Genomic DNA, 22,769 nt, shown 5'->3' with positions numbered 1-22,769 from the left:
GTACCGGACTTTTCAAAAACAGTTACTCACTAACCCTCTCCGCCCAACCTTCCTTAGCCTGGCCTGCCAATCTGCCATCGCCATGTTATGAATGATATATGATTATATTATATATATTATTCTCCTGGCAGCCCCACTCATCACTCTTCTCTCTCTCAACCACATGAACGCATTCTTCATTCTGGGTTGACGCACGCGGACGCACCAAATTTGAATTTGAAAAACTGGTTTTGGGAGTATTGGAGAGAGGGAAATGGAGTCTCCGGCGACCGGCGAAACAACGCGGATAGCGGCGAGGACGTCCATGGTAGAGTCGTTTAGGGGGTGCGGGCTGGCGGGGATGCGGATTGACAAGGAGGAGCTGCGGAGGAGCCTCCTGATGCCGCAGTACCTCCGGCTCGCCATGCGCGACTCCATAAGGCTCAAGGACCCCACCGCCGGCGAGGCCCGGCTCAACGAACGCGACCGAGACGGCGAGAGCGTGGAGCCGCCCCAGGCGCCGATTGTTGTCTTCATCAACCCGCGCAGCGGTGGCCGCCACGGCCCCATGCTCAAGGAGAGACTCCAGCAGTTGATTGCCGAAGAACAGGTCCCAATTCCTTCTTCTTCTTCTCTTACTCGAGAAATTGTGCATGAAATGATGGTTTAGGGTTTTAGTTGCATGAAATGATTGTTTTCTTTTTTGGTAGTTTAGTTGGATTGTTTATGTGTTGATGAAAGTCTTATGCATTGAGGCTTGTGATGAATTGTGATGTTATCAAAGAAGGTCATCGCTTGAGTGGTGGTACTATCTAATGTTCGAATTTGATTATTTTTGTGGGCTGAATGTGTACGATTAAGGTTTTCTTTTGGTTTAGTTGCTGAGTAAACAGAGTTTTTATTTTTATTTTTTAATAAGGAAAGAAAAAAGACACTTGAATCCAATATGTCATGTTGTACGAAAAAATAAAGAGCATAAAAATTTCTTTGTTACTCATAAAATTTTCATTTCTTTCTCTATTTGTTTTTGGGTTTCTGGGTTAGAACATATCAAAACTGGGTATCCCGGATAGAGATTTAATGTTCTACCCTTCATGTGAAGGTAGCATGAATAGTCTTCGTGAAACTGAAGGACTGACATGGAAGCTTGATTAGCCTTGGAATGTGATTTATAAGTTTAAGGGCTTGTGGTTTGCTTCAAACATGTGGGCAATGTTGTAATATGGAACTTCTACAAAGACTACCTGCTTAGTTAGCAGCTTGCTCGTATTGTAGGTTACTTAGCCTTTTAAACTCTTCACATTGAAGTGACCTCTCAGCTACTTAGTCGGGAGAACTTACATACTTCATATACATTTGGCAAAAGGTTGAAGATGATATTTATACTTAGGTTGTTGAAACTAGTGTGTGCTCCAGACCTGTAAATCATACATTCTAGGCCACTGTCTATTTCAGCACGTCAGCCCTCTATGATATCTATTGATAGACAGTAAGGGTTGAGTACTTTGACTGAAAGTTCCTAGCGGATTGATTAGTTTCTCTATTTGCTGGTGGCCATTCCATCTGTCAAGGTGAGGCCCATATTTACTCTACAATGATATCATGATATAAGCTATTTGGTCCTCTATGAAATTTTATTCTGCATTTGCCTCTAAAAGCAACATGTTTAGCTACCATGTCTGACATGATAAGTTTTTAACTTTCTGACTATCTTGAGAGGATTTGGAAACAAACTTGTGAAAATTTGAATGTTATGGAGGGCAGAGAATAGGAAATTTTTTCTTCCAGCCATGCCCACAAGGCTTCTAACTATCAGGTTATGGAATCTAACAAATTCAGGATTTCCCTCTCAAAGTTAGGAATTGTTACTTTTACCTACAATTTACTATGTTGGTTCCTATGATAATCTCTCTCTCTCTCTCTCTCTCTCTCTCTCTCTCTCTCTCTCTCTCTCTCTCTTTCTCTCTCTCTCTCTCTCTCTCTCTATATATATATATATATATATATATATATATATATATTCATGTGTGTGTGTGTGTGTGTCTATCCATGTTGTTGAAATCACTTAAACAATATGCAGCTGTCGTTTATGATTCTGCAACTTAAATGTAGGTTTGAAAGAAGTTATTTGGTTTAGGATTTTTTTTTTTTTTGGGGCGGGGGAGACCTTTTTAGTTTATTTCTATAATATTTTTCTGTTTGCTGTTTGGAAATTTGGTCTTCTGAGCTGGAAGTACTTTGTAGTGCAGGTTTTTAACCTACTAGAGGTGAGTCCTAATGACTTTGTCCGGTATGGATTGAAATGCCTAGAGATGCTGGCTGCTCTTGGCGACTCTTGTGCCAGAGAGACTCGTGAAAAGATGAGGGTTGTGGTATGTTCTCTGGTCAATTTAACATGAAACTCATTTTCACATATTGGTCTGCTGTATATTACTCAGCTGCATTTCCTCCACTTACCTATAAGGAAATGATAATAGTGGCATTTTGTGAATGCGCCAAAACTATATTCATGTCCAATGTAAGATATAGAGATTCTTGAGCAGGTTGCTGGAGGTGATGGTACAGTTGGTTGGGTGCTAGGAAGTCTTGGAGAACTTAAGAAACAGAGTAGAGAGCCATTTCCTCCTGTAGGAATCATTCCGCTTGGTACTGGGAATGACCTATCAAGAAGTTTTGGTTGGGTAAGCTTCCTTGCACACTGAATTTTTTTGAGTTTGCCAAGTTATATCTTGCCTGTTGAACTTTGCGCTTGAATGCTTTCATCACAGGGTGGTTCATTGCCTTTTGCATGGAAATCAGCTGTCAAAAGATCTCTCCACAGGGCGAGTGCAGGTCCAATCTGCCATTTGGATAGGTGAGCTTTCTCTTATTCAGTAACAGTTAGTACCATTCTCTTAATTTTAGGGTTGGGAATGCTGATTACTTTTTCTAATCATTGCTAGTAATTGATCATGCTTGCTTTTTGATAAGTAATAAACTGATCTTATTAAAAGTGTAAGGCGCCCCTAAGTACACCGGAAGTATATAAGAGGAAGCATTTAACTAGAAAGTGAAAAACGAAATAGCCCACAAAAAGAAAGAAACCCAACAAACCCTCAACAACCAAAAGCCCTCAAGCCCGAACCCTCAACTAGAAACCCACAAAGAGTACTCAATGCTACAAGAATGAAGCCCAAACAAACCCACAATAACCAAAGCCCTTAAACCCAAAACCCACAAGGAACATTCAACGCTCCAACACCTGAGCCTTTCCTTTCCTTCGCCTAGAGGGTACGCTTGCATCGCCATAGTCATGCCTTGCTGGTAATTAACAGTTGTTGAAGTTATATATGCCTTAGATTACAATTCTTCAAGGGAACCTTTTGCATACTTCCCAGATAGATGAGGTTTCCCTTCTCTTTCAAACGAAATTCTTATTATTACTTACTTAAAAAAAAAAAAAGTAGTTTGAGAAGATGAATAAGGTTAATGCCTTGAGACTTGGGGTTTAAGGACGATGGATTTGGCTTAGCTTTGAAGCTTATAATCCTTAATGTTTCTGCATTATTATCTGATGAATTCATTGGGCAGTGCTTCAAGGTTCTGCTACTTTAAAAGAATGTCCCATTAGCAAATGAGTTGAAATGTTAAAAAAGTCAATCTGAGTAATGAGTTTCATCCATCTGAATTTATATATTTTTTTGCAACATTTTTAAAGGTTACATAATCAATAGAATTCAGCTGAAGTTATCATTATTTTATCGTGCAATTCAGATTAAGAGCACTTGATTGTAAATTTATTTCATAAAAAGCATATTAATGAAGTTAAAAATTTATCATTAATTTTCATTTTCCATATAATTATTAAAAATGAGTAAATATTAGGTGGTGAATTCTGGATTTGTTTTGATACGCAAGCAAGTTTGCTCCTGTATATGCCATTTTCTAGTTGTATGACTAGCATGTGATGAACAAATTGACAAAGATACATAAAATATGATTGTATGTTGTGGGTTGGGTACATGAAGTGGCCCTGCCTTGAAGGGGTTCTTCGTCATGAAATAAAATGTAATTGTAGACTTTCTAGCCTATAAGTGATTGTTTTATTATTTTGAAAATTAACGACAATATCTCTTATATTTTACCCATACAAATGCTATAATGTGTTTGCCTCTTATGATCATCTAAGTTAGCTAGGATTCCTTTTTTTGGGTCACCCAATTTTTTTTGTTGGTAAAACTACTGTTTTATGATGGCTTATTCATGTGACTAGCAGTTATGTCAAGTCTCTTTTTGATGGTGCAGTTGGAATATTCGGCTGTCAATGCCGGCTGGCAAAGTTGTTAATCCACCTCTCTCTCTGAAGCCTACAGAAGATTGTGCTCTTGATGAGGTTGCTGTTCTAGTTACTTCACGTTATACTATTTTTGCTGATATAAACAAAATCTCATCTATATTTATTATGTTTTGCTTCTTCTGGAATATGTTTATATTGTGATATGTTAGCTACCAACACATATCATGTGTAAATACATATTCTGAGCTGTTGTGTCGTTTTTAACAAATTCAGCTTTATACCTATACTGGTTAAATCTCTTGATCTGATAATACCATATCTATGATGACATATGATATATGAGGTCTTTATTTATTTATTTTCCAAATGTTCTTGATTAAATTTGAGAATCTTGCATTGAAAAACTTGTTATGGTAGATACTCACTAGTGGTGTGGCCTGCACAAAGAACATGGTATATGTGAGTCATAAATCTAAGTGTATGTTCTTTATTTATTATTTAGGGAGAACTTCACTTACAACCTTTGATCTTTCATCACTTTTGCAATTAAGTAGTCAAACTTTAAAAATTGACAATTTAGGTTATCCATCTTTCAATTTTTATTATTATTATTATTATTATTTTTTTAATTTCAATCATCCGTTAGAATTTTCCGTTAAATCCTGTCAAAATTCCAAAATACCCCAATTTTTTTTATTTATAAAAATTTTCAAAGATTTAGGCATGGGTATTTTTTGCAAATTCCGTTAAATTCTGATCAACACCTAAATCCTTGCCCATTTTTTTTTCCTAAAAAAAAGAGGGGTATCTTGGGAATTTTGACAGAATTTAATGGAAAATTTTAAATTGAAAGATGGATACCCTAAATTGTCACTTTTTAAAGTTTGAGTACTTAATTGCAAAAGTGATAGAAGATCAAGGGTTATAAGTGGAGTTTTCCCTACTATTTAAGTTTAAAAATTCTGTTTGTGAGGGAAATACTGGTGTGGCTAATGGGTTTTAGGAAATATTTCTGTATTGCCTTAATGTGTATATAATTTTTAGTTTCACTATTTTTTAAATAATGATATGCTTTATAATATATTTTCTCAGTCCTGGAGGTTCTCTTCAGTGTTAATATTGTGATTCTTGATTGTGAAAATTAATTCAAAAGATGTATTATTTTTCTTTCTTGAGTTGTTATTATGTCTATGTTAGATATAGAGACAAATTTTAAAGAATCAAATTCTTTTGGGTGGAAAAGTTGCTGAGAGTTTGTTTTGAATTCAACTTCAATGGCACTGTTCTTGTCACTCCCAGCCTGGCTAGTTTGTGGGGTATTTGGCAGTGCTTAAGTTAAAGTAACTATTTTTCTACTTATCATATTTGTAAGCATTAAGGAACTATTTTTGTAGTCTTTTATGATTAAAGAATCCACTTTGCTATTAAAGGGGAGAGATAAGATGGAAGCTGCTTTAGATACTTGGTAAGATCAATGATTAAACTCAAAATATGATATGAGCAATTGAGCATAGCTGATCCATGATATTAATGATGATGGGTAGGCTGCAAAATGCCCCATTGAATTTTAACTGCTTTACATTTGTAGTCCCTGCTCACCTCCCACTGTCCAGTCTACCTCTTTTTCTCCAGCATTATGTATGAACTACAAAAACTGAGTTTGTAGTGAATATGTTTCTACTTATTTATGTATCATTAATATTATTATTATTGATTAGAAGAAACCAATGGATCCTTCTGAGCCCGCACTCTTGTTTTGCTTTTGTACTTATCAAAAAAATTATTATTGATCTAAACGAGATTTTGAAAACATGGGGCACTCACTGTCTATAAGACAAAACCTCTTTAAGTCTAACTTAGAAAACATGTATTAGTTAGATAAACAGTAAGTGTCATATCATGATCCAAGAAAAACGCTAACTACATTTGTGCTATGATCTGAGAGGACTAGTCACTGTTGGAACTCCCTAGAATCACTTTTATGGAGTGGTTCAATCTAGTAGACAACCAATGTGGGACTTGCAACATGCCTGTACAATGCCTTCATAATCTAATTTCACAATCCACTTGCCCAATGTGGGACTTAATCTTCACAATCTTCTTCACCCAAATCCTTGACGTATTCGTTAAGACCTTTGTTGCGATGTAGTGCCTTGTATTACATGATGTTACTAAGTTGGTTCTGATATCATTTGTCATAGCCTAAAGAAAGCATTGACTACTTCTATGCTATATCCCCAAAGGACTAGTCACTATTGGAGTTCCATGAAATTACTTATATGGCCATTTCCACCTGATATACGCCCAATGTGAGACTTAGCACATATTCATGTAACGACTTCACAATAGTGATTAGTCCTTTTGAGGTATAAGGATGATGCAACCAACACTTTCTTTGGGAAGTCACATATCAATTCCAATGTTTGGCCACAAGTGTTATATTAGAAGGTGATCCTAATATCTTATACTGAAGGTCTTTCTAATGTATTTGACTCCGGCAATCAAATTAGCATAGATGCTTTTGCAACTCCGATGCATATGCCCATGCAACACCTTTGCAATAGTGAGAAGTCATTTTGGAGTATAGCACATACGTGGCTAGCACTTTTTTTGGGTCATTATACATTAATTTTGGTTTAGCCGCAAGTGTTGCATCAGAGGGCGATTTTGACATTGTATACTGAAAAAGGATTTTCTAATGCATTTGACTTTAGCAATCAGATTAAGTTCTTTATTTTTATATGTTATTATTATTTTGGGAAAACTTTACTTACCACTCCTGATCTTTATTCACTTTTGCAATCATACCCATAAACTTTAAAAAGTGTCAATTTAGTGTATTCATCTTTTAATTTTTTTCAATTTCACCCATCCATTAGGATTTAACGTTAGAATTTTCTGTTAAATCCTAACAGAGGGGTGTCAAAATTCCTAAAATAACATTTTTTTTTTTTAAGGAAAAAAAGGAAAAAATTGCAAGGATTTAGGTCTTGTCAGGATTTAACGGAATTTGAAAAAAATACCCATGCCTGAATCTTTGAATTTATATATATATATATATTAAAAAAATGAGTATTTTGGGAATTTTGGTTGGATTTAATGGAAAATCCTAACGGAAGGGTGAAATTGAAAAAAATTGAAAGATGAATACACCAAATTGACACTTTTTAAAATTTGAAGGTATGGTAACAAAAGTGATGAAAGCTCAGGGGTGGTAAGTGAAATTTTCTCTATTATTTTTTTATTATTTTGGGTAGAAATATTGGTTAATATTTCTTTTACCACTAGTTTATTTTGTTTTTGGAAATGAATGAGTCAGTGCATTCTTAACATCTTTGGCGATAAGTAATAGATCCTGGTGAAAAGGAATAGTCACTGCATGTGCAGTCGAATTGTATGTCTCATGATCTTGATGGATATGTGTCATGTTTCTAATGCATCTTTATTGTTGATTGAGACTTTTTGCTTTTATATTATCTTTTTAGACAAGACATTTGTTTTTTTAATGGTGAAAACTTTCTTGTGACTGCAGGGTTTGGAAGTTGAGAGGCAGTTGCCACAGAAAGCGACTTGCTATGAAGGAGTCTTTTATAATTACTTTAGCATTGGTATATTTAATTGACTTGTTTAATTTAAATCAATTTATATATGCCATATGACTTGGTGGTAGAGGGTAAATTATGATACTAATAAAAAAAAAAAAAATTGGTAAATTATGATACATGCCCATTTCTCATCTTATTGCCATGGATTATATATATCTTAAACGTGCGCACTTGTGGGGTTATGGGGGGGAATTAAATATATATATATATATATATATATATATATATATATATATATATATATATATATATATATATATATATATATATATATATATATCTTAAACGTGTGCGCTTGTGGGGTTATGGGGGGGAATTAAAAGGGTCCACCTAAAGGAAGCTTTTGCATGCCTAGTTAATGTCTTACTGGTGCTCATGTGCACCTTTATGTCCATCTTGATTCCTTTTGGTTCTTCACCAAAGAACTAAACTTCGAGAAATCACCATGTTTAATTAAGAATGATTGATTTATTGCATCTGCTGTAGCCTTTGTTCAAAAACCATTTTTTCCAAAGGAATAGATTGAATCTAAGCCTCATTGCTACTATTTAGGGTACCAAACATGTTCACTCAAATGAGAATGCTGTTATATGAACACACACACACACACACACACACACACACACACACACACACACACACGTGTGCAGAAACAAAAACAAATAAACACACACACACACACACACACACGTGTGCAGAAACAAAAACAAATAAACTTGCAAGAGTAAGAAGAACTTTGTTTTTAAACCTTTGGCCTGAATGGCAGCCATTTGAGATTCTTTCCTATATGGAACTTTTTTGATTCGTCTTTGTGAACGTTCGTGTACTTTATCATTTTGTCATATAGGAATGGACGCCCAAGTTGCTTATGGCTTCCACCATTTACGCAATGAAAAACCTTACCTTGCACAAGGTCCAATTTCAAATAAGGTCTGGTTGAATCTCTTGATTGCTTTATTCCTGAGTTTCATATTTGCTTTGAGGTGTTATACCATTGAAAATAGAGTTTAGAATTGCTTAAAGTCCCTTAATTGCTCTGGATCATCATTCTTTAGAGTTTGGTGTTGTAGAAAGTCCTTTAATTGATCTGGGTCAACATTCTTTGCTGTGTCTAGGTTAGTTTATTATATCTGCTATGTGGCATATGGGAATTTATTTGTAGGTCTTGTTTAGAATCCTAATAAAATATGAATAACGAGGGATGGGAAGTAGCTTATAATTTCTTACAATATTTTACATTTCAATATTCCTTCTTTCCTTGATACACCTGAGAAAACGTGTTGCTCATGAATAATATTGGTCCAACTTCAATTGACATTATTGAAATCTTTGGATATGAAACAGTGGTTCATCCTAAGTGCTACCTAATTAATTTTGTTTTCCTTCCAGCATTCATGAATTTGTTCCTTTGTGCATGCTGCAACATAACACAAGAAGAGATGTCTCAACTGTTTACTATCAAATACATTGTCCTAAAAATTTGAAGCTTGGTTGAATGAGGTTAAGATGAGTCAGATAAATGTTCTAATAAGAAACCAAGTATGGGTCAACTCTTTCCTAAGCCGCATGTTCTCAAACTTAAAGGATCTCCTCCCTCCGTAAAATTCCAAATAGAATCTCTTCAGGTGGAAGAAAATTTCAGAGAGGCACTAGAAAACAGAACAGCCATGATGATATAATAGGCTGGTTGAAGTGGTGTAATTAGATATCAGTGCTTAGATTTGTTCAATTGAAGCTTCTTTTTATGTTTTTTTTTTGGTTGTTTCGTTGATAGTACAGAAATCAGAAAACTATTTATAAAAAAAAAATTAAAATAAATACAGAAATCAGAAAACTCATCTTTCGAATTATAAGTACATAGATTAGAAACTTGGAAGTTTTGAGTATCCTATACAAATTAATTCAGAGAACTGTAGACTTATTTTATTCATCATGTTACTATTGTTGTTGTTCAGATGCAATTAGTTTTTGTTATAATTATCATAGACCAGCATTTTTGGCTTTCTGTTGCTTACCAAAATCTGATTGTATTAGGTATTTAGGTCATACTAACACAAGATTGTGATTGATCCATCTGTTATTACAGCTGATCTACTCTGGTTACAGTTGCACTCAAGGTTGGTTCTTCACACCTTGTACCAGCATTCCAAGTTTAAGGTCAGATTTCTCCCAACTGAAATTGTTTGTATTTATTCTGATTGTTTTCTTTGCTTGTTACTTTTTCTTAAAGTGAACAATTTTTTAAAATTTTTTTTTTTAATGAATAAAAGTGAACAAAAAATTTGTTCTTCTGAGTAAGTGGGATTCCATTTTGATTTGAATGCAGTGCATAATTTGCTGAGCTCATATTATTAGAAATGTAATCAAACAGGGTACATATTATTCTCTCCTGGTTGAGAAGAAATCATCCTTGACTTTATGGATGAGCAGAACCATAATGGTCGCAACTGGTTTGCAACCTGTAGCGCCGGCTTACATTCCAGTATAGTTCTCAACTTGTGGCTTGAACTACTTAAAGCCAAATCACTTATTGAATGCTCAAAATTTAAGCACATATATTTGCATGGTATGTTTCAAATTGTAATAGGTGGGAAACTTTGGAGATGAGCTTACCTTGTAGAATTTGTGCTTTGGGTTTTAACATTCTGTAGCAGTGCTATAGTTATGAAGTTACTTGGGCTGCTAAAAGAGTTCTGACCTGAAGTTTTCTTAGAGTGGGGGGTTGCTTTTGCTAAAGATCATCTTCGCTATACTTCCACAGGGAGAAGTTTCAAACTCGTTTGTGATGAGGGCATTGCTGAGGCCTATGAATAAATGTGTCAGGTTCAATTTTTGCCTTTTGGGGTTTTCCACTTCTCTAAAAGGGAGGATCAAAGCTTCATTTCTTGAGATCTTCTATCTTATGTTTATTTAGAAGTTCCAATGGCCCTGAATACTGAGAAAAGTGACGTGCTAACCTTGTTCCTTTTAGTTCTGATCCTATACATTTTTCTCATGTCTCTCTCAATCTCTCTTCAGCTGCTTCAGCTGCTTTGTTTGGCCAATACGTTAGTCTAACAGCAGAAAAAAATAATTTCATTTTTCTGGTTGTCCAGGAGGAGAGGTTATTTACTTACTGTGAGACTCTCATCATTTGCAATTTATGTTTAAATTGATCAATAATTATGACAGTGTGGACACATTGAGCTTCTATACTGGATAGGAGAAACTGACTTGTGTTTTGGTCGGTTAGATTTCTATTTTGTTGCATCTTACTCTTAACCTGGATCACTGTGTCGGTTATCTCGTCACATCCTACATTATGCTCCTTGTATAAGTCCATCTAGAGATGGGATTTCTTAGGGCTTACCACCTTAGTTTCTCTATAAAGCTCCTGCAAGTCATTTTAGAAATGAGGTTTTTAAGGGCTTGCCACAATCCTCAGTAGGAGCAGAGAGTGAAAGTTTTGTACTTATTCTGTTTCCCTCATTCTGATAAAACATATTATAGAAATAGATTGGTATTGTATTTTGTCGTGGACTGAATAACAGAAAATTCATCAACATGAATGATTCCTTTGATTTTATGAATGAGAGGTTTAGAGGTTTTCCCTCCCATATGTACACCTTTAGTCTTCCTGGGAAGGTGATTCTTCCTCCATGGGGATTTAAAATGCTATCTGCTCTTTCAATCATCAAATTAGGGGATTTCTGGATCTTGGGTCTTTCATTTGGGCAGTATGAAATTAATATTCAAAGCTATGGTCGAGCAATGACCTTGTTGTTCGAGCAATGGTTGCAGCTTTGTTCAATTCCTTAAAATGCCTAAAAGCTCAAAGAGATAGATTTAGGCATTTCTCTTGGACCAAAGGATGCTGTTAGGAAATTACCTTGGCTGTGCCAGTCAACAAATGTAGTATTGTATTAGTATCAATCTCCTTATAGGAATTTTTGCGGCAGGGTAGTTTATCCTGATTATAGTGATGTAATTTCTCTTGTCACCTTATGATGCTGTAAAAGGTTTGCATTATAAAGGTGTCATTCATCAAATATAGATTTAGATTTTTCTTTTTTCTTAAATGGGTATCAATCTCCTTAAAGGAATTTCTGCGGCAGGTTAATTATCCTTAGGGATAATTGCACCATTGGTCTCTGTGGAATGCTATAATTATTTTTCATTCCCTATGGTTTAACAAGTGCATGAGAGATCCTTGTGGTATGCAATAATTACAAATCGATCCCTGGCGTCAAATTCTGTTAAAATTTTTAACAAATTCCGTCAAATGCCACGTCAGCGCCACGTGTCATCATCTTATTGGTGACACGTGGCGCTGACATGTCCAATCTTAATAAAATAATATAAATTTATTAAAAAATAACTAAAAATACTTATATTTTTTTTAAAAAGTTAAAATTCAAAAAAAAGAAAAAACAAAAAAAAAAAAGAAAAAAGAAAAATGGGGGCAAGGGGGTGGCCAGGCCACCTCCATTGGCCGCCGGGGGTGGCGCGCGGCCACCCCCAGAGGCCACCTAGGGTGGCGCACGGTCACTCCCAGTGGCCGGGGGTGGCCCGAAGGCCACCCCTAGTTCTGCCGCCTGGGGTGGCCATCGGGCCACCCCTAGATCTATTAGGGGTGGCCGCCGCGTCCACCCCCATTGGCTGGGGGTGGCCCAGCCACCCTAAGCCTGCCCTTTTTCCTCCTTTTTTTTTTTTGTATTTTTTTTTAAAAAAATAAGTTTATTTATTTATTTTTTAATAAATTTATATTTTTTTTTATTAAGATGTACACGTGTAGAGCTAACAGATTCGGTCAAAATTGTGGACGGAAAATCGACCCAGGGAGTAAAACGTAATTATTGCATACCACAGGGACTTCTCATGAACTTTTTAAACTATAGGGAGTGAAAAATAATTATGGCATACTACAGGGACCAACGGTGCAATTATCCCTTATCCTTATTATGGTGAGGTAATTTCTCTTGTTGCCTTATTTTTTATTTTTATTTTTGATAAGTAAATCAAGTCTTATTAAAAGTGTAAGGCGTCTCTATGTATGCCAGGAGTATACAAAAGGAATCACCTAACTAGAAAGGGAAAAACGAACAAAGAAAATCGACATAACTAAGCAAGGGGACACAAAAGCAACCGTCCAAAGATACAAAGTATGAAAAAACGAAAGCTAAAATATCTTTCATGGACCTCTCCAAGTCCTTGAAACACCTATTATTTCTTTTCTTCCAAACACACCAAAAAAGGCAAATCGGCACCATCTTCCAAATCATAGCACTACTCGGCCTTCTAGACGTCCACCAACAAGTAAACAAGTTGATAACTCTTATTGCCTTATTGTGGTGTAAAAATTTTTGCATTGTAAAGTTGTTAACAACAAGATTGTGTTAATAGCACTATGTTTTTTTGCCTTGACAATTACCATTGCTATGGTGATGTGTATTTATAGAAAGAAAAAAAATAAGTATTTGAAAACATTTTCTCCTTGTAGGGGCCTAAAGAACATTTTAAGGATGCACGTGAAAAAGGTCAATTGCTCAGAATGGGAGCAGATTCCAGTCCCCTCAAGGTAGAGTTTTAATGGTATAACTTTTGCTTGACATGTACTACTATTACTACTATTTGATAATCAGAATTTTACTTGGATGCATCAGTTTCAATTGTTGCTATCATCTAATTGTGGTCCCTCCTTCTGACTTGAAGCTATATTGTTGAATTTAGATTGATATCAGACTTGTATCATAGTAGGATGCCCTTGCCTTTTTGTTTGTTGTGTTGCTTTATTTCTCCTAACATTGTTAGTTGTTTCCTGTCAGTGTAAGGGCAATAGTGGCTTTAAATCTTCATAACTATGGAAGTGGAAGAAATCCATGGGGTAATTTGAAGCCGGAGTATTTGGATAAGGTATTATATATATGTGCTTGAGATGACATATGTTGCTTATCAGCACTTTTTATAGGCCTCTAATGCATACTCATTCACATGTTGTACTTTTCCTGTCATAATAGTTTACTCATGCATTTGTGTATTTTTGATTTTGCACTGATTGAAAAGATGTTTTAGTATCCATGTTTTTTGTTTGAGTAGGTTGAAGTGTTTCATGTTGGAGGTTGCATATTGAATGGATGCAGAGAGAATATGTTGCTTATCAGATCTTTTGTTTCTCTACTGCTTGGTCTTTGTTACAAAGATGTTTTAGTATCCATGTTTTAAGTTTGAGTAGGTTTAAGTGTTTCATGTTGGAGGTTGCATATTGAATGGATGCAGAGATAATATGTTGCTTATCAGATCTTTTGTTTCTCTACTGCTTGGTCTTTGTTACTCTGAATTCCAAGTATGGTCAATAGTTAGATGTCATGATTTCTTGGTGGAAGTATACTTGTTGGAATGTCGGTTCCAAGTGTTGGATGCTTACCTGGATTTCTTTCTTTTTTTGGTTTATTTTCAGAGAGGCTTTGTTGAGGCTCATGTTGATGATGGCCTACTAGAAATATTTGGCTTAAAGCAAGGATGGCACGCATCATTTGTTATGGTTGAACTCATCTCTGCCAAACACATTGCTCAGGTACTGCATCTAATTCAGAATTGTTTATTGTTTATGCTATTATGTCAAGTTCTGACCATTCAAATGCTAATGTACATTCTAAGAATCTGGCACTAGTCAAGGTGTTTGTTGTATTTTTATGTTACTGGGACACAATTTTGTACATTCTGCGGAGTGATTTTAAGACCAAGTGGTTTGGTTTCTGAATTAACTCTCAATTTTAGCTTCAGGAAATGTTGATTTGAGTGAGTCATGATGATCTGAATACTGCTCCCAGTATCTGCTTCTAACTTCAAATCATTAGTCTTGCTGCTTTTGCACAGTAAACCTACCATATTGTTAAAGTATTAATTAAATGAATAAATTCACTATTTCGTATTAGTTTGAGCTTTTGAGATAAGTGGTGATTCAACTTAGTATCAAAGCATCAAATTCCTTGCCCCAATCCAGAAAAACACGGGAATACCGGTTTGTCCGGTAGTTGACGTCAACCGTACAGATGCTGACCTCATCAGGAATTTTTTTTGGCCGCTCTGTCAAGCATGACAATGACTTTGTACAATTGTCTGAGTCTTTCTTTCGTAGGGTATTCTGTCGAGTGCCACATGCGAAGTGTTGGAGGAGACCCACGGTCTCTCAAATGTGGCCGGCTGCAGATGAGACGTGAGAATTAGGCTGTTTTGGTTGGAATCCATCGATCAAGATAGTGTTTTCTTGGTTATTTGGTTAGTTCTTAGTGTTTTTATGGGTGTTTTTTTGAGGAAAAAACCGAAGTTTAAGGGCGGCAGTGCGTTCTCTAGTTGCTGCAGGTGGTGGTTTTGGTCTAGGAACAAAATGACAGGTCTTTAGGGTTGAATGGAAAATGCCAGTACATATCATGTTGGTCAAAACTACATGTCGTACATTGCTTAGAAAAACGATATGCCGTTCACTGCTGAGAAAAATGACATGTCGTTTATTAAAGGGAGGGATGACACGTATGGTTCCTAAGCTATAGATCGTTTAGCAACAGCGGAGGCCCCCCAAAAAAAAAGAAGCAACTTTTGGCGTTTGAATTCTAATTTCTTGTTTAATTACTCTTAATCTCTTTTGAGCCTGAGTGTTGTGTATTTGAGCTATTTGGTTGGATTTCTGAATTTAAGATGTTGGCAACACGTCAGACCTCAAAAACTCACAAAAAGTTGATCGAGAGTCAGGCGACCTCCTATAGTGAGAATTCAACTCTCCATACACGAGGCTCAAGATATTTGGAGACTTGTTGGAGATCTTGTAGCCGTCCTACAAGAGGTTGAGGGGGTTGTTTTGGAGGTGGAACTAGGCCTCGGGCCAATGATACGTCTTTGGTAGAGAAGATTTATTCCACACCAGATTCTATTTCTAATTATGCCAATACTGGTGTTTTTAGCAAGGAAGAGGTAGACACTTCATTAGCTTATGTCTCAATTGGAAATATTTGGTACTGCATCTTCCTTCTTTGCCCATACACGTAATTTGGCCACAGCTTTGGATGCATCTACTATTGTAGCTGATGATTCTTGGATCAATGACAAAGGTGCCTCTGACCATATGACTGGTATATCTTCGTTGTTTTCTTCTTATAGCCGATGGTTCCCTATCGTCATTATCTTGTAAAAGTTCCATTTCTATCACACCTCCCATGTCATTGTCGCCTATCCTTCATATACCAGATTTTAAAGCCAATTTGTTGTCCATTGCTTGTATTTGCCTGTGGGTTAAATTGTAGAGTCATCTTTTACCAGATTTTGCAGCCAATTTATTGTCTGTTGCTCGTATTATCCGAGTTAAATTTTTGAGTAATCTTTTAATTTGATTATTGTTTTATTCACGACCTAGTCACATAGAGGATAATTGGTGGCGGTAGCCTTAGAGATGGTTTGTACTATCTGGATTCTTAGTCCACGGCACAAGGTCAACTCACAAAAGCTTATCACATTGTTTGGTCAGATGACGTTTCAACAAGAATTTGGCTTTGGCATTAGTGGTTAGGACATCCTTCTTTTCTATTATTGCAATAGATGTTTCCTTCCTCACTTTCTCTCTCTCTCTCTCTCTCTCTCTCTCTCTCTCTCTCTCTTTTTTTGTTTGCATAATCCTGTTTCTAAGTTTTAGTGTGAAATTTGTGAACTTGCTAAACATTATTAGTTGTCATTTTTTTTTTTTTTTTTTTTTTTTTTTTTTTTTTTTTCTAGTATAACTAAAACAAATGTGCCTTTTGTTCTTGTTCACACTGATGTTTAGGGTTCTTCCTAGGTGGTTTCTTTATCTGGCCATCAGTGGTTTGTATCTTTCATTGATGATTTTTTTGGGACCACCTGGGTCTATTTGTTAAAGGATAAAAGTGAGGTGTTTTCTGTTTTTCAGATGTTTCACTGCATGATTCAAACCTAGTTTAATGCCCATATCAAGATTGTTTGTTTCGATAATTGGGGGTGAGTATCTATCTAGTAGTCTCGGTACCTTTTTTCGTGAACATGATATTATCCATCAAACCACTTGTGTTGATACTCAATAGAATGGAGTTGCTCAGTTGAAAAATCAACATCTTCTTTAGGTAACTTGATCCTTAATGAGTGATGTGTGTCCCTAAATCTTATTGGGGTGATGCCTTACTCATTGCAGCATATCTCATCAATAGGAAGCCTTCACGTGTCTTATATTTCAAAACACCACTTGAGTTATTGTCCCCACTTTTCTCTACTTCCAAAGGTGTCTCTCCAAAAGTGTTTGGTTGTGTCTGTTTTGTTCACATTCATGGTCCGACTTTAGGTAAATTAGATCCTTGTGCTTTTAAATGTATCTTTGTGGGTTATTCCCCTATTCAGAAGTGGTATAAATGTTGTCATCCAATTCATAGAAGCGTTTTGTCTCGATGGGTGTTACTTTTTTTAGTCGCAACCATATTTTTCATCCACCCACACTTCTCGTCGGGGGATAGTTCGAGTGAAGAGAAGTTTTCTATGAGTCCTGACCCTACTCTTGTGCCAAAGCATGACAAACAACAACGGCTATGCCAGAGCATGACAAACAACAATGGTTTGTTGGTGAGCAGCTGTTGGCCGATAAGTCTACTATTGATAAGTCGTGTGAGCCACTGCTAGTGGAGGAGCTAAGAGGTTACTCCAAACACGAGAAAAGTAAGGCTATTCCTGATGCTACTTGTTGAATATTTGACCCTGACTTAGGTAATAGTACTTCTACCCTTGATTTAAATTCTACAATACCTATTTCGATGATCTAGATATGCCTATTGCTCAACTAAAGGGGTTAGATCTTTTACTCAACACCCTATATCTAACTTTGTATCCTATCAACATCTTTCACCTCCATATCGTTCCTTTGCATTCAAATTGTCTTCTGTGTCTATTTCTCAAAATTTATAGGAGGCAATTAGTGATCCAAAGTGGAGGGAAGCGATGCCAGAAGAGATGAGAGCTCTACACAAAAATAATATATGGGAGCCAGTCAAGTTGCCTAGTGGGAAAAAGGCCGTTGTATGGAAATGGGTGTTTACAGTGAAGCATAAGGCTAATGGGTTATCGGAAAGATATAAGGTGTGATTGGTAGCAAAAGGCTTTACTCAAACTTAGGGGATAGACTACGTTATTTGCATGGAACTTCCTCCTGGTCTGCAATTCTTCTCAGCTAAGGTAAAGTGTGTAAATTGAAGAAAGCCCTATATGGACCGAAACAATTTTCGAGGGCGTGGTTTGAGAGATTCTTTCGAGCTATGCAGAGATGTGGCTACAAATAGACTCATGCGGATCGTGCATTGTTCCTCAAACATTTATCATAGGGAAGGGTAATTGATTCAAAAACTTCATTTAACTCTCTTGAACTTCCATCATTCTTGCAATTATCCTATCAAATTTAAAAAACTTTCAATTTAGTGTATCGAACTTTCAATTTTTTGCAATCTCATCCCTTCCGTTAGGGTTTAGGGTTAAATCAGATGTCCCTTATACCCTTGTAAACGATATAAAATTAAAAAAGTTACCCTTAAATCAGACTCTTCCCTCGGTAGTTGTTGTCGTCGTTTTTTTTTTTTTTAATAAATAAAGGTATTTTAAGAATTTCGACAGCCTTCGAAAATCCTAACGGATGGGTGAGATTGAAATTGTTTAAAAAAGACTTTGGCCATTTAAGATATAAAGACTTTGGCTCAAGTGGTAAGGGTCTTGGTCTTGGTGGCATTTCCATTATGTTTTGAGGTTCGAATCCCCTTGAGTGCAAATAATTTCTTGGGGCCAGCCCGGCATTTCCATTATGTTTTGAGGTTCGAATCCCCTTAAGTGCAAATAATTTCTTGGGGCCAGCCCGCTGGTGAAGTCTGAGTATTATTCGATTTGTATGGAGGGGGTGCTTTGCACGGGTATGAGGTTTACCCGACAGGGGTGGATACACAAAGTGGCCTGCCTTGAAAGGGATCCTCGTCATAAAAAAAAAAAAGTGTCTTCCTCTCCCGGTGGAAATATGTTGTTGATCTACTCAAGGAAACAAGGATGTTGACAATCCAGTAGAGTAGAATAAAAAGTTAGAAGAAAGTGGTGAGATTCTTCTGGTGGATAAAGGCAGAGACCAACGATTGGTTGGCAAGTTAATATATTTGTTGCACACTCGTCCAGACATGCCTATATAATTATTGTAGTGAGTTAGTTTATGCAATCACCCTGGGAGCTTCATATGGAAGCTGTTTACAGAATACTTCGATTTGAAATCTTCACCAGGGAAAGGATTTTTGTTTGTCCGACATGATCACTTGAATTTAGAAGCTTATACAGACGCAGATTGGGCTGGATTAATCACAAATTAAAGATTTACTTTGATACATTGTACGCTTGTGGGAGGAAATCTAGTTACATAGCGTAGTAACAAACAGTAAGTGGTTGCTAGATCTAGTGTAGAAGTTGAATTCTGAGCCATAGCCTATGGGTTATGTGATATATTATGGTTGAAGATTCTGCCGAAAGAACTTGGATATGATTGTAAGGAGTTTATGAGATTATATTGCGACAACAAGGCTGTGATTAATATTGCTCATAATCCCGTTCAGTATGATCGACCTAAACACATTGAAATTGATAGACATTTTATGAAGGAAATGTTGCGTGCGGAGTTGATTTGTACACCTTATGTGAAGATAGGGAAGCAACTTGCGGATATTTTGACGAAGAGAGTGTCGAGTAGTGTTCTTCATTCAGCCTTGAGCAAGCTGGGCATGCGAGACATCTTCACCTCAGCTTTTGGGGGAATGTTGAAGATATGTGGCTTATCTGATTCTGATATGATTTCCCTGATTTGATTTTCATATCTTTCTCATTTATTGCATTTTTCATGTTATTTGTATTTTCCATATTAGACTGTATTGCTTCTCTTTATAAACTCATGTAATTGTATCAAGTATGATCTTCAATTGAATGGAGAAGAAAGTAGGGGAAGAAACGATCTTATTTTTCACTCAACTTCTTGAAGGAGTCCCTACCCTATTTTAGAAACTTGGAAAGCTTATTGTATTATTTAGTGGCGTTTTCCATATATTGGGTTGTCGAGGTTTGGGTACTTGATTGTCTGGCCTTAGGTTTCTCATCCTCTACTTGCTGGTTTCAAGCAGTCATTATATATATGAATCTTTTCCCTGGTAAGGTAATTTGGTAATTGCTTATTTGAAATTAGAGCTTTCTAAGTGCTAAATGTTTGCCATTTTGATAATTAATGATGATTCTTGAAGCCTTTTACTCAAACATCAGTGCTAATTAATTAAGTTTTATCTGATATCTTCCAGGCTGCAGCTATTCGATTGGAAATTAGAGGTGGAGAGTGGAAAGATGTATATCTGCAGATGGATGGGGAGCCGTGGAAACAGCCACTGAGCAAGGACTATTCAACGTTTGTGGACATTAAAAGGGTTCCTTTTCAATCAATTATGGTTAATGGAGAGTGATATCAGTGCGTGGCTCGTCTCCCATTTGGGTTTGTCTAGGATTCATGTAAAGCAGGTGTATTACCTGAGAGCACTTGTAAATTACATTTCCGTGCATCAGTTATGATGTATTTGTTGTTGTATCAAATCCATTGTTAGTCAAAATCTCACATACAGTATAGTTTTTTTTTTTTTAAAATGTTGAAGAGTAGGTTACTATTTAGAAGGGGAGTGGCTACCAGGTTTATCGGCGCTTCAATGTTGTGGTATAATATTTATATATAACTGATGATGATATACATGTAGAGAACAACACAGTGATTAATTCACGGGGTTCACTGCCTGAATGTGGTTTGGTCTTTTTTCTGGTCATTCCTATTCTGTACTCACATTTTGAGTTGCAATGACTCTTTTGATGGACAATGTGCCTGTGGATTCGATCAATAACAATCAAGTGTAGAATCATTTTCTGTTCTGTATTGCAAATCTGAAAATTTTATCTCTTTTGCTACTCTCATTAAAGAGTTGAAATCAAGAATCTGTTGAGGTGAGGATTGAGATTGTTGTCAAATCAAATATGAATTCAAAGATGGGGGGGAGAACCTAGCGATGGATTAGATCAGCGTCGTTGTTCCATGTGTCTTAGCTCCTAATAAGTCTCCAGTATTTACTTCTCTCGACTGTGGAGCACGTTGTTAAGGGGGCATATTTCATTTGTATAACATTTTTGGTTTATTAACAAAGATGTTTATTTTCTAAGATTTATTAGAACATTCGGCATACTGTTCTATACATGTGTGACTATTATGCATATATAGTTTTTTAAGTTACATTGAATATGATTTGGGTGTGTTAATGAGATTACCGCACAGAAGATCTAACTCATAATACTTTAAGCTTGTGACTTATAAACCTTAGTTCATAGTCGGTAATGGAATTTGGCATTTCATTTGATAAGACTACAACATATCAATTATGATGATCTATCTTGATTATGAAATAAAAGACTTCTGATTGATATGTTTGGTGTGGTTACAATGTACTTAATTAGGCCATGTGAGTTGTTATTCTATACACAACTGTCAATTGAATAACTTGAATTCACAACTGCTTATAACATTGACTCTCAATTATGAGAGGAGTGTGAACTTAAATGTGAAGTGGAAGTCACTTTGATACATTTAAGAGAGATCTTTTATGGTCAAAATCTTAGTGTGTTGAGTGATCACATGTGGCATTGTGGAAACACTACTCTGCAATATGAAATCCATAATCAGTTTGATTGTAATCAAAGATACATGAAAGTTCTCCTTGTGTAGCACCCCGATAAATTAAACTTTTTTCCCCCCCCTTAAAATACACTCTTTTAAAAATAGTGTGATTTTTAAATCAAATTATATTTTTCTAAAATATTAGTGTTTCTTATTCAAAAAAAGAAAAAAAAAAAGCGTGGTGATTGATCAACCCTTGAAGGAATCGATTGCAAAACACTTTGAAAAAATAGCTTTTTTGTGTCCAAAACACCAGAAACTCCAAAAACTCGACTCTTACCCCCTTTAAAAGCCTAAACACCCTAAGATAAAGTCATTCTTTGACTTCTCAGCCTCCAAGCGTGAGACAGAGAGAGAAGAACTAAAACCTATAGTTTCTTGCATTCTAGAGGAAGAAACCTACTCTTTCGTTCTTGCTATTCATTTTCCTTTGTCTAAATATATTGTTCGATTGTTTAGAGTATGGTGTTAGACTCGGTTGCGATGTTTTCAAAAGAAAGAACCCATTATTTCATGTGTTGTTTCTAAAATAAAAGAATCCTGATTTTATGTGTTGTGTTTTGATTTGGTTTCAAAGTAGGAATAGATTAACATGGCCACCTAGTCAACTTAATATATATATATATATATATATATATATATATATGAGAAATGATTCATTTCTTCTTCCTGTTCTCCTCTCATCCTCCCACTTTTGAAAACTATTATTGGATTTGTGGGGTTCGTGTGGGTCTCTCATATGGACCCTATAGATCTAATGCCGATTTTCAAAAGTGAGAGGATGAGAGAGGACATGAAGATGATGTGTGTGTGTCAATATATATATATATATATATATATATGATGTATTTTGTTAGATTTGGAATCCATGTGCATTAATGAAGAGAAGAAAGGAAAAAAAAAAAAAAAATCACAAGTCAAGATTTTTGAAGAAAAATAGGGACAAAGATACATTCTTATTAGGGGTGAAAATGCGGACACGAATATAATTATTAGTAATATCCGCATCTACATAATGTTATCACTTTTAGATATTCGCATTTGCGCAGTTATTGCTGTTATTAAATACGTTTCTTATCCGCTATCCAAATATGCGGTAATGACCATTTTGAATTACTATCCAAATCTATATGCAAGCTTAAATAATGTGGTTATTACTATATGCAAG

The 22,769-nt window shown here is 35.9% G+C and overlaps 1 protein-coding gene and 1 non-coding gene across 2 annotated transcripts; both read left to right on the top strand.

Annotated features, from left to right (window-relative positions):
- Window positions 1-20,805, top strand: LOC133870516 (diacylglycerol kinase 7-like). Its single transcript, XM_062307678.1, has 12 exons — window positions 1-589; window positions 2,229-2,351; window positions 2,523-2,660; window positions 2,748-2,833; window positions 4,264-4,351; window positions 7,788-7,863; window positions 8,708-8,790; window positions 9,947-10,017; window positions 13,340-13,417; window positions 13,665-13,752; window positions 14,297-14,413; window positions 20,193-20,805. The coding sequence occupies exons 1-12, from the start codon at window positions 254-256 to the stop codon at window positions 20,349-20,351; spliced, it is 1,443 nt and encodes a 480-aa protein (XP_062163662.1). The 5' UTR covers window positions 1-253; the 3' UTR covers window positions 20,352-20,805.
- On the top strand, window positions 5,909-6,004 carry LOC133872107 (small nucleolar RNA R41). Its single transcript, XR_009900956.1, has one exon. It is a non-coding gene; the product is annotated as a small nucleolar RNA R41 (small nucleolar RNA).
- Window positions 20,806-22,769: the final 1,964 nt, after the last annotated feature.

Source organism: Alnus glutinosa, chromosome 6 (assembly GCF_958979055.1).
Source record: "Alnus glutinosa chromosome 6, dhAlnGlut1.1, whole genome shotgun sequence".
Lineage (NCBI taxonomy): Eukaryota > Viridiplantae > Streptophyta > Magnoliopsida > Fagales > Betulaceae > Alnus > Alnus glutinosa.
This window is presented reverse-complemented; position numbering and strand designations above follow the sequence as displayed.

Excerpts from the sequence above, each read along its gene's own strand:
- LOC133870516 (XM_062307678.1), top strand. The coding sequence starts at position 254 with ATGGAGTCTCCGGCGACCGGCGAAACAACGCGGATAGCGGCGAGGACG. Across the intron at positions 2,352-2,522 it reads GTGAAAAGATGAGGGTTGTG|GTTGCTGGAGGTGATGGTAC; the intron begins GTATGTTCTCTG and ends ATTCTTGAGCAG. Across the intron at positions 7,864-8,707 it reads TTATAATTACTTTAGCATTG|GAATGGACGCCCAAGTTGCT; the intron begins GTATATTTAATT and ends TTTGTCATATAG.